Below are 12,794 nucleotides of genomic sequence, written 5' to 3' on the forward strand. Positions count from 1 at the left end.
TAACTAGAGGTTTCCCAACCACCTAAATGAGAAAACAATATTTTAGTTAGTAGAAGTGAAATTTGTATGTTCAATGATAAACATATTTCCATTTGACAAGAGCGACGGTATTGTGCCTTACAGAGGGCTTGTTCTGTGCTGTTCGTTTGCAGAGTGATGTTATCACCATGGATCCAGAATGTCTGCTTCAGAAGCAGTGTATAAACAAGCTTTGAGTTCCCTGTTTTTGTTTTAAATTTGACAAAAGAAGCATGAGTGGATGGAGTCAGGCTCACACAGACTCACCATTTTAGTTTTGCTTTCAGTTGAAGTTTTGGGAGTTGGCTGTCGAGGATGTTAGATAAAACTCTCTCTGCTGCAGCTAAAAGATTGAGTGCTTTTTTTGCTGCTAGATTGCTTATTTTGGTTTTCTTTCTCCTGGACTGAATTGAGCACGAGAAGCTGTTTTGCTGAATTTGCCTTTGCCAAGGGCATGTTTATGGGATACTGCTATATTGGAAGAGTTGATAATTAGTAGTTAAATAATATATTATTTTGTTAAGTATTTCAATACAGCTAAAGTTATGTCAATTCTTTGTTTGTATTTTAGCTGCAGTGTAAGAATAAAGTGTGTTTTGCTTAAAGCCTAGCAATCTGACTAATGAAATCATATCTGGAACACAGTGCCTTATACTTGCCTTTCAATAAAATAAAAGTTAGAATCTAGGCTATCTCCGAGATTTTTGAGGGGTGCGTAGGGTAATGGTGGTGATGTTAGGGGGCTTCTGCTTAACAACATTAGGCTTCACTTCCAATCTGTGCAGCAAGCTAACTTACAAATAGCTGAGACCTCCATCTAAACATTTGAATAGAGAGCACACAAAAGACTGCACACATCCAGATTAGTACAGGTGGTTACTTAAAAATATATAACAAAGTTTTAAATGATTTCATAAAAAAAGGCATTTCCAATTTTCCAGACAGAAAATCAGACATTGCTTCCAGAATTTGTTGCACCCAAGCAACTGAGATTCTGGAAGCATATAGCATTCGTGTAACACAAACAAACAGGTTCCAGGATCCAGCTAAGCTCTTGCTCAGATCTTAACACGATAAATCAGCCATCATGTGGAGGTGACAGTGTTGGACTGGATTGGACAAGGTCAAAAATCACACCATGCCAGGTTATAATCCAACAGATGGATGATAACTTGATGTCATGTCCAAGGTCAGAAATGACATGGTACAAGAAATTGAAGCACTAATTTAAATGAGAAAGGAGGTTAACAAAAAGACACGAGAAGCATGAGTCGTCTGACGATGACCCTCACTGGCTCAGTGGAGGCACAAGGAACATAAAACAAATTTTCTTTTCGAGGACTTTTTTTTGGTGAGCCTGAAGGGGTTTCTTCAAGGACTCAGTCTGGCAGAGCAAAACTTGAAAATAAAACTGAACTAATTTAAGAGCCTGATCTGTTAATAAGGGAAGAGACTCCCTTCAAAACTGAAATGTGACCTGTTCTTGGCAGCCACTGAAGAAAGTTCAATCAATTTGGTCGTTGGATGAATGCTCATTTGCGAAACTGTTTAACATTCTAGCATTTTATCTTCCAAAATAGTCTTTAAGTGTCTACATTCTCTTAATTTTGAATAATCTAATAGACCTTTTCACTGGACATCTTCCATTTCCAAAACAATTTAATCAAAATAGGTTGTAATGAATTATAATGCAATTACAAATGTTACAAAGAGATATCTGTACCAATATGTCTCAGTTACTACCAGCTTCCAAAATGATCAGTTCAGTAATTAGTATAAAACATGAAATTCATTCATAGGACATAAACAATGCTAACTAGGCCAACATTTAATGTCCATCTCAAATTGTTCTTCAGAAGCATCTTTGTAAATTATAATGAATGCATCTTTGTAAATGTACTTATTTGTTGAAATGGACTGACTTGGGCAAAGGGCTGTTTGGTAACAAAGGACTGAGATACAAATTGTCCTATGTTTAAAAAGTAAGTTTCTGAAATTCGTTGTGTTATGTTTACTGTTGCTTTGCAACCAGTGGGATAAGGTGAAACTGAATGTCACAGCACAAAGCAAAATTCAGCTGGTAACAGACTGCTGACTGGTTTGAAGAATTGTGACCACTTGTGGATGATGATCATCTTCAACTTGATGACAACTATCTGATTGTTTCCTGGAGAGCTCAACAGCTTATGGGTATGAACCATACAGTCAGAATTCCTTCGACTCCAAGAAAAGGTGGTGTGTGTCTCACACACCAGTAAAATATCTGACACTAAAACAAAACAGATGACTCTTCCCATCAGTACTGTTCTGTACTGTTGATTTATCTCATAAGTTGGAGACTTTATAATTTATGAACCAGCTGTTCTGTGCCTCCTATGAAAATTGAAAGAATGGGAAAGAAAAGCTCAGAATTAAATTACTTAGAATCTGGAAGGCTGATACCATTAAACTGTTTCCCCAGTACTTTTTGCCCTTCCATCCATAACATCAATATTTTTGCCAGTCTATGTCCGTGTGCACACAATGGCATTTTAGAAGAGATAGGAGTTTAAATTAGTACAGTTCTTTGTTGACAGTTCATTGTTGTTTATCCATGGTTAGAGTCTATTTAATTGTAAGGAGCGGTTCTTGTTAAGCATACAACCTTAGTGTTTTCTGTTAACCAGAGTCTATCAGATCGGTAAATTGGGGGCTTTGCATACTTTGGTAAAATTAACAACTTTGGAGATGACCCCAGAAAAAAGCAGGGCCTAAAATAGAGTGTACTACCCCAGTGAGGTCTAACACCTTCTTTAACTATCACACACAATACTTTTGCAGAGTGACTTCCAAAGAATTGGCCCAACCACAACGAAGGAACAGTGATTTATTTCTAAATTAGAGCGGTGCTCCACTGCAGGGAACTTGAGTGGTGGTATTTCTCCTCACATTCTGCCCTTAATCTGCTACATCGCAGAGATTGTAGGCTTGAAAGGGATTGGTGAATAAGCCTTGCTAAGTTGCTGCAGTGCGTATTGTAGACGGTGCAAATACAGACACTGTGGGTGGAGGAAAGAGTGAATGCTTAAGCTGGTGAACATGCAGCCTTCCCACTATTCATGGACTGAGACCCATATAGGGCATCATCCTGTTGATGTCAATCCAGTGGTAGATATTAAGTATTTCAACCAAACCATGGCATTTGCTTTAGGCTCCTGGGTAGGAGGAACATCCTTGATTAAAGATACTTAGTACTAATGATGGGGATCATCCTCGGGATTGGAGGAACACCTGAGTGAAAGCCACCACACTGCTATGCTATTGATTCCCCATTTCCAACACAAAAAGGCCCCCCCCAAACAATACATGAAGTACGTGCCTGGTCTGTCCTCAACGAGAGGCCTCAGTCTGATGTGGTACTGGCAACAGCCCCTTCTTCCCCAAAGATGCTGCTGAGTACACAACAGCTGCTCATCTCTGGTTGGCCAGCAGCTCTCAGTAGGTGAGACTTCTGACCCCAGAACCCTTCATTTTGGCCTGGTTAGTACAAGACATGCATACATTCATAACAAGGAATGTAGAACTCTCCACTGGTTGCCCAGACTCCTGTCACCTCCACAATATTCCAACAACCAATTCTGATGTTATCACAGAGAGAAGACAAGAGCTAAAAGAGGTGAAGATAATTGCATTTGGACACTGCTTTGAGGAATTCCTGCAGTAATTGTCTGGGGCTGAGATTATTAGCTTCCAACAATCTAAAACTTTCTTCCTTTGTACCAAGCATGTTTCAAGTCAATGGAAAGCTTAATTTCCAATTTCCACTGACTACGTTTCACCAAGGTCCCTCAACATTGCATCCAATCAAATTCTGCCTCATTATCAATTATTACTCTCACCTCTGGAATTCAGCTCTTTGGTTCATGCTTCAAAAAAGGCTGTAACTAGATCTAAATCTAAGTGAACCTGGCATACCCCAAGCAGGACAATGACAAGTTGATGGGAAGCAAATGCTGCTTGATAACACTGTCAGTAACTCCTCCCACTTGTACTTTATCTGAGTTGATCCTGCTGCTGAACTTCCATTTCACAATCATAACTCTAATAGGAGCTCATCACAATTCTTGCATACATTCTGACTGCATGTAGCCTGCAGCTTTTGAGTACAAGGGAGAATTGAGACAGTGTACAAGTATCATTCTTGCAACATTTTGGATAAACAGGTGTCAACTACAGATTTTTTTCAGCTTTAGTTCTGATGAGTCTAAGAAACACATTTTTCAGAAAGTGAAGTAATAACGATATAAACTAAAGTATCTGTTTTAATAAATTTCAATGAATCAAAAGAATTGCTGAAAACCTTTGCTAAATGTCATTTTGAATAGTTAACCTATTTAACAATACAAACCATTGTTTTATCAATGCAATTTATTCACACAGTTTGACATTAAAAAGTATTTTAAACATAAGAAAGTTAATGTGTAATAATAACTTTTTAAAATAATCTCATAGAATGTATGCAGAGGGAAGAAACATTTCATACCTCCCAGCCAAGTCCAGAGACAAAGTTTTCATATGCTTGACTTCCTCCAGTGTTGGTTAGAATTGAATACTTGTCTTCCTGTCCTTCCATAATGTAAAACACAGCAATCTTATGAGTTTCCCGACTTGAAAATAAGAAATGCAGATCCACATATTAGTATTATGGTTCTAAATATTACAGAACGGGAAGACAAAAAAAGCCATTCATAAACATACTATTATTGTATCTAATTGGAAATAAAACATTTAATTATAGTTAAATAAAACAAAACTCTAGATGCTGAAAATCAGAAAGTAAAATAAATTGCTGGAGAAACTCCAGGGGTTTTGGCAGCATCTGTGGAGAGAAAACAGAGTTAACATGGACTCCAGTGATCCTCATTCAGAACTATAAGAAGAACAGTCACTAGACTTGAAACATTGACTCTGCTTTCTCTCCACAGGTGATGCTGAGTTTCTCTAGAAATTTCTGATTTTATTCCATTTAAAAGTACTGGTCAAGTATTAGGTTTGTATAGCAATACATCTTTGACAGATCTGCAGCATTCAGCTGACTTGATCACTCCGAAAAATAGCGACACAATTCCAAAAGAGTGGTCATTAGAATTTAGAAACGGAAAGATTCAATGCTTATTAGCACGCTACTTTTAAAACTCAACAGAAAAATATAATTATTTAATTACGTTGAAAATGCAAGATGGTTACACAAATTCTCTAGAATGTTTCTACTGTTCCAGAATATTTAGCACAATCGAGTATTTGCATATTTAACTAAAATCCCTCACTGCATGTTATGATCCAGAAAAATTGTGCTTTAATTTAAACAAGTTAGTAACACAAAAACTGAAATAACTGTGGATTCTGAATATCAGAAATAAAAGCAAGTTGCTGGAAAAGCGCAGCAGGTGCACAGCGTCTGTGAAGAGAAATCGGAATTAATGTTTTGGATGTGGTGACCCTTCCTCAGAATGGTTCTGAGGAAGGGTCACCGGAACCAAAATATTAATTCTGATTTCTCTGCACAGATGCCACCAGACTTGCAGAGCTTTTCCACGAACATCCATTTTTGTTTCCGAAATTAATAATAGTTGATAAGATTATTTTGAAATAACTAGGTATTTTTGTGACAGGTACAAATTCATGATTAGTTGAGAATATTTTCATAACTCGACTAAATTTCTGGCGGCTACTTTTGATCAATTGGTAGACTACTTGCTTTCTGAATTGAACTGGTGTTTGACTTGCTGAAATATTCAAGGCAACCCAACCAAAAAATTCTAAATAAATCAATCCTGAAAGTAAGCTTAATTTTGCAATTAGTAGCGATGCAACAATGCTCATCACTAGGTACTACTAAGAGATCAAGTGCTCTCTTTGGTGTGAGTTTCACCTCAAGTCCCATGTAGTGGTACTGCAACAGATTGCAGCTTTCTTCAATGGACATTCATAGTGTGAGCAAGAGCGATTACGTCAGGCTCTTCAAGCAACCAATCATAGAGCCCTCCAACACAAGGCAAACAGCAATAAAGTGAAATCACTAATTATTTTTCCATAGACTAGGCTGAAGATCTAAACACATGCAGGGCACAGATAAAGGTAATATGTTCAGGTTGTTTAATAAAAGTTAACGAGAAGCATTCCTCCATTATAAAGTGACCTGATTTAATCCAGTGTGACTTTTTAAAAGGTTTTTCAAATGGTAATGTGGGCAACAGAGATGATATTGTCAATAATTGTTGATCGTGGCCAACTATAAGGGGGCTTTTGCCCTAATGAGGCGATGGGGGACATTGGTGAACTCAAGAACAGTGGGACGCGGGGTTGCCAAGAGGTCTGTAGCCGCATGAACTGTATCACTTTTGCTTTCACCTACGCAGAAGTGGAACTTTACGCAGGAGAACCTCAAGCTCAAAATGAGTATACGCCGACTATGCCCAGTGTATGCCATGATAAAGAGCTGAAAATGTGTTGCTGGTTAAAGTACAGCAGATCAGGCAGCATCCAAGGAACAGGAAATTCGACGTTTCGGGCCAGAGCCCTTCATCAGGATATGCCATGATAAAGAAAGCTTCCAGCTAAGTGAAGTAGTTCAGGACAAACGTGTCCTAGGGAAGTACTAACATTGGATATTGGACATTACGGGTATGAACCAGAAGATGCAGGAAGGTTGTTCGCACTGATCTCAGAGCAGAGTGACAAACCACAGCTCTGGAACTTCCATGCTGATTTGCATGAGGTAAACATCTTTTTGTCATTGTCAACATGACTATAACTCCCCCACCCAGCAGCCCTGCAACATTTGGTTACATGTACCTAGATCACAGAGGAGCATAGGATCTCAAAGAATAACTACAGAGTGACTGGAACCTCCATACCTTCAATTTAAAAAAAAAGGTGCATTTTATTTGTTCTCTTCTCCTCTCCAAAGCTAGTTACTTTCATCCCTCACTGAAACTTCCATCTATTTTTCTAATTAACCTATTCAGCGATGTTATTCCACATCTCTAGAGCAGGCAGGACTTAAAACCAGGCTTCCTAGGACTCTGTCTCTGTGCCACAAGAGGACCCTTTCAGACTCCACTGAATGGCAGTAAACCTTTCAAAACCACTGGGATCGTTACAAGGAAGCCCATTAACACTGAACGATTTCCAACTCTTACAGCTGTGGTTCATGAGAATCAGGAGCAGAAAGCACATTTAATCTCAAACCCTTCTCCTCAGTGCAAACATTTTAAGACTAAACGTAACAATTAAAACCCCGAGTGGAAGAGGCAGTACCATTTTTCTTGGTGTTATCAGTAAAAAGTACTTGTATATTTAAGTGATCTATTTGTGTCCAAAATGTAACTATGGGCATTTTCTAAACACAGATTCTACTCATGCTTTTTTGAAGCAATTATAGCACCATAGAAAAAGACCCTTCAGTCCAACTCGCCCATATCAACCAGATATCCTAAATGAATCTAGTCCCATTTGCCAGCACTTGGCCCACATCCCTCTAAACCTTCCTATTCATATACCCATTCAGATGCCTTTTAAATGTTGTAATGGTACCAGTCTCTAGCACTTCCTCATGCCATACACACATTACCCTTTGCGTGAAAAAGCTGTCCCTTAGGTCCCTTTTAAATCTTTCCCCTCTCACCCTAAACTTATGCCATCTAGTTCTGGGCTCTCCTAGAACTTGTTTATTTGTTTCATTGCTACAGATATTTTAAATTTAATTATTTAGTACTTTCTGAAGTGTACACAGCTATAGAGTGCATACTTCAAACAATATGCCATACACGTTTTTATCAATGGTGATAGTTTCCAAATTCAGCCAACTGGGGCATCTGGCACATGCTATGCAGCTGGTATATCATTGTGAACAACATCTTTAACAAAATTAGCCAGGTTAGTGCCTAGACGCCATTTGTCTATTAAACATGAAGCAATGAAGAAGAAAGGAAATGTATTACATATTGTACAAACGATGCACTGGGTTACAGAATTCCCTTTTCACCCTCAGCTCAAGGCTAGATGAAATTTGTAAAAAAAAACTTAAAGTCACATGCTAACAATAAACATGTGATTTGAGAGGATTTCTGAAGTTTAAAAGTAGACCATGGAAGATAAAAAGCGCATGGTGAGAAAATAATGACTTTTTTTTAAGTGGGTTTGCAGTTACTGTGTTTCTCATCCAGTAAGGAATGATGCTCTGCTTGACCTGATTTTGCACAAAGAGAAATCATAATTTGGTTTGATGAGATACCACCATGAAAAAGGAAATAGGATATAAAGTTAACAGAAGCATGCCAAACCTGAAGGGGTGTTTAGAACACAGAAAACAAAGAAATATTTTGCAGATGGAAAAGTTTTTGAGAGTAGTGCTTCCCAGTTATTCGCTTTACAGTACTCCTATTTACTACTTGCATAATTCACCTGGACTTACAAAGGAAAAGAACAATAATGGATTTCTGGATGACACAAATTTCAAGCAAACAGCAAATTGCATCAAAATATTAAAAATTGCAAGAGGCCACAGACTAGCAGAAAGAACAAATTGTAACTTATTGCAGGCCCAGGTTGCAAATGGGTTCTATTCCTAAGTCTATTTGTGTGCAAGTTGAAACATAATGCAGGATAACGCAAAATAGGCATTTGCAAGTACAGGAAATGTTGTATGCCAGATCTTTAAAATTATATCTCTATACAGGATCACATTAGTAATGTGTGCTCGTAAACTAGGGACCTTCTACCTAGAAAAACGTAGTAGTAAATTATACATACAAAGAGTTAAAGGGCATAGATCTTAAATGAATCAGAACAGGAACAGTAGAGGCAAAAACAGAAATTGCTGGAAAAACTCAACAGGTCTGGCAGCATCTGTGGAGAGATAGCAGAAATAACGGTTCAGGCCCAATGACCCATCTTCAGAACTGATGGTAGGGAGGATAAGTTGGTATTTATGCAGAAGATGGGGTGGGAGGGGGAGAAGTTAACAATAGGTGGAGATACAGCCCAGAGACAGAAAAACAGTTGGACAGATAAAGAAATGGATAAAGGTCAATCTGGGAGAATGAGTAGCTGTCAATGGGGACAAATGTCGGTCATTCTGCTTTTTGTTAATGTGAATTTGTTATAGCATGGTTGACAAATTGAGAACACTTGCTAAAACGTGAAGATGTGTAGGCGTAATGTGATTACTTTAAATGCTGCCTCTAAAGCGTGATTTTTCAGTAATGAGGTTCCACAAGAACGCAACCATCATGTTATAAAAGAACTACCTGCATTAGTTGACAATGGGCTGTGTGCGCAGTAATAACCCATGTGGTGACCAGACCTGGTGTGTGGACATTGGAATAAGGACTTGGGAGAAGGTGCATAAGCCCTAAAATTGTTGAACTTGATATTGAGTCCAGAAGACTACAGGGTTCCTAAGCAGAAAATGAAGTGTTGTTATTCCAGATTGCACCAAGCTTCAAGGAAGCACGGCAATAAGCCTAAGACAGAGATATTAGCCAGGAAACAAGGTGATGTGTTGATGTAGTAGGCAATTAGAAGCATCTCGGACACCTCCCTCCCCTTCCTGGACCTCTCCATCACCATCTCTGGTGACCTACTAACCATAGACATCTACTGCAAGCCCATCGATTCCCACAGCTACCGAGACTACACGTCCTCTCACCCTACCTCCTGTAAAAATGCCATCGCTTATTCCCAATTCCTCCACCTCTGCCACATCTGTTCCCAGGATGACCAATTCCACCTCAAAGTCTCAGATGGCCTCCTTCTTCCAAGATCACAATTTCCCTTCCCATATGGTTGACAATGCCTGAGAGAGAATAGGAAGGGTTTGGAGGGATAATGGCTGGGTGCTAGCAAGTGGGACTAGATTGGGTTGGGATATCTAGTCGGCATGGATAAGTTGATCGAAGGGTCTGTTTCTGTGCTGTACATCTCTATGACTGATGTCCTGATCACCAATGGGGTTGCAGAGGAACCAACTTTCAAATTAATTTCAAGTTGGTCTCGGCTCTGCCCTCTGCAACCAGATCCTCAACTTTCTGACCCACAGACCGCAATCAGTGAAGATAGGTAACTGCATTTCCTCCACAATAACACTCTACACTAGTGCCCCAAGAATGCATCCTCAGTCCTCCACTGTACCCCCTGTACAGCCATGACTCTGTTGCCAAATTCTGAATAAATGCCATCTAAAGTTTGCTGACGACACCACTGTAGTAGGACGGATATCTAACAATGGTGAGTCAAAATAAAGAAGAGAGAGAGAGGACTTGGTAATATGGTGCATCTCAACATTGGCAGAACAAAAGAACTGATCATTGACTACATAAAGAAAAGGAGACTACATCCCCATCTACATCAATGGAACTGAGATTGATGGGGTGCATAGCATCAAGTTCCCTGACCTTGGAATGACGATAACCAACAACCTGCTCAGGATTTTCCACGTAGATGTGATAGTCAAGAAAGCACAACAATGCCTCTTTTTCAAGTGCCTTAGGAAATTTGACATGACCATAAGGACCCTCATGAACTTCGACAGATGCATACTGTCTGGGTATATAATGGCCTAGTATGGCAACTGCTTTGCTCAGGACCATGAGAAACTACAGAAGGTGGTGTGCACCGCCCAGACCATCCATCTACTCTATTTACATGACTTGTTACTATGGAAAGGCTCCTAACATCATCAAAGGCCCATCACATTCTGGTAATGATCTCCTATAACCTCTTCCATCAGGCAGGACATACAGAAGCCTCAACATACTCACTAGCAGGTCCAGGAACAGCTTCTTCCCGACCATTATTAGACTGACGAATGGATACTCTAGCATCAAATAATGCTGATCTTGCTAACATTGATCTTGCCTCTGTGCAATGTAACCAGTACGCCTCTGTCTAAGTTGTTTTGATCTGTACATCCTTGCTTACTATGATATGTCTGTAATGCTTGTAAACAAAGCTTTTCATTTACTTCGGTACATGTGACAACAAATCAAATTTGGGTTTGTAATCTAGTTTTGTCTCTCTCTCAGGAGGCTATATGATTGTGGGTGGGTTGGACAGTACATATTATGGAGAAACTGAGAACAGCAGATGCTGGAGAGTCAGAGTTGGTAAAGCGGCTCAGTGGTTAGCACTGCTACCTCACAGCGCCAGGGACCCTGGTTCGATTGCAGCCTCGGGCGACTGCCTGTGTGGTTTCTTCCAGGAGCTCCGGTTTCCTCCCACAGTCCAAAGATGCGCAGCTTAGGTGGATTCGTCATGATAAATTGCCCATTGTGTTGGGTGCATTCGGCAAAGGGAAATGGGTCTGGGTGGGATACTCTTTGGAGGGTCGGTGTGGACTTGTTGAGCTGTAGGGCCTGTTTCCATACCGTAGGGAATCTAATCTAAAGTGTGGCGCTGGAAAAGGCACAGCAGGTCAGGCAGTACCTGAGAAAGACGACAGTCGATGTTTCAAGCATAACCCTTCTTTTAGACTGGGGAGGGGAAGGGGGCTGAAAAATAAATAGGGGTTGGGGGGGTGGTGGTGGCAGGAGTGATGGTACAAGGGCAATGGGCCAGGAAATGGAGGAGACATGATTGGGGGTACTGTTAATCACAGGGGAGGGAAAATTGTGGTTCTTGAAGTAGGAGGACACCTGGGATGTTCTAGAGTGGAATCGCTCATCCTGAGAGCACAAACAGTGGAGGTGGAGGAATTGCGATTAGGAGATCACATTTTTAAAGGGGGTGGGAGCAGGTGTAGTCAAAGTAGCTGTGGGAATCAGTGGGTTTGAAGTAGATATCAGTGTTGAATTGGTCACCGGAGAAGTTCAGGAAGGGGAGGGAAGGGAGGTGTCAGAGATGGACCAGGGGAATTTGAGGTCAGGATGGAAGGCACTGTTGTGGTAAATGAACTGTTCAAGATATTGCAATCAACAAGATATTCATTGCGTCAGACAGACTATGAATCAGAGTCTTTACCTGATAATCATACACTCTTTTAAAAGGGATGTCTGATCGTAGCTTTAAAAAATTTAGTATTAAAAATTCATGAGAAACAAACAGAAGGTTGGCACCAGATTATGCAACAGATATGGAGAATCCCACTTGCTGAGGTTTAATCTGCCAAATGACTGCTTCTGTACTGAAGCTATGATTCCGGTTGAATTTAAATTAAACTCCGATGGATTGACCATCACCTTCTTTGTCTTGTGTAAAAATTCTGCACAAAAAGCATTTAAACAATATTAAGTTATTCCTTGCAGAGCCAAAGCTCAGGGAACAAACTCATCCCATCAAGGCCAAAACCATGATTGCTGGGAGTGAAGACAGGTTGTATCTGTACAAAATGCTCATAGATGAGACCGGACATTACAGATCACAGCAGAGATTTATGAGAAGACCCTTGTCAGTAGCATTATTCAAAAATGTGTGTGGCTCATTATACTTTGAAGGAAGAAAGGATGGATCAACAGCAAATGTCATTGCATCACCTGGTCAAGCCATCTCCATGAAATCCCCAACTAGATTGCTGTTCAGGTCGAGGAAATGTAAAGCACCTGGGTTTGTCTCAATTCTTCAAGGGCAAGAGAAAGGATGGAACTGAGATTCATAAACATGTTAGTTAGAGTCACTAACTAGTGCTCTGTTTAGTTGGACAAGTGGACACATCACTGGTTTCAATGAAGCAATGATTACAATAAGATATCAGTAGCTTCTTCATCCTCTTCCTCTAAACAAAGTCTGCAACGGCCACA

The 12,794-nt window shown here is 39.9% G+C and overlaps 1 protein-coding gene across 3 annotated transcripts in view; it reads right to left on the minus strand.

Annotated features, from left to right (window-relative positions):
• Window positions 1–12,794, minus strand: part of ralgapa2 (Ral GTPase activating protein catalytic subunit alpha 2) — a 564,036-nt gene that overhangs the window by 243,210 nt on the left and 308,032 nt on the right. For all 3 annotated transcript variants that reach the window (XM_060831798.1, XM_060831795.1, XM_060831796.1), the window contains exon 35: window positions 4,541–4,664. In XM_060831798.1, coding sequence (XP_060687781.1) covers window positions 4,541–4,664 — 124 coding nt within the window. The remainder of the gene's footprint in view (window positions 1–4,540; window positions 4,665–12,794) is intronic.

The sequence above is a fragment of the Hemiscyllium ocellatum genome, chromosome 10 (assembly GCF_020745735.1).
Source record: "Hemiscyllium ocellatum isolate sHemOce1 chromosome 10, sHemOce1.pat.X.cur, whole genome shotgun sequence".
NCBI classification, from domain to species: domain Eukaryota; kingdom Metazoa; phylum Chordata; class Chondrichthyes; order Orectolobiformes; family Hemiscylliidae; genus Hemiscyllium; species Hemiscyllium ocellatum.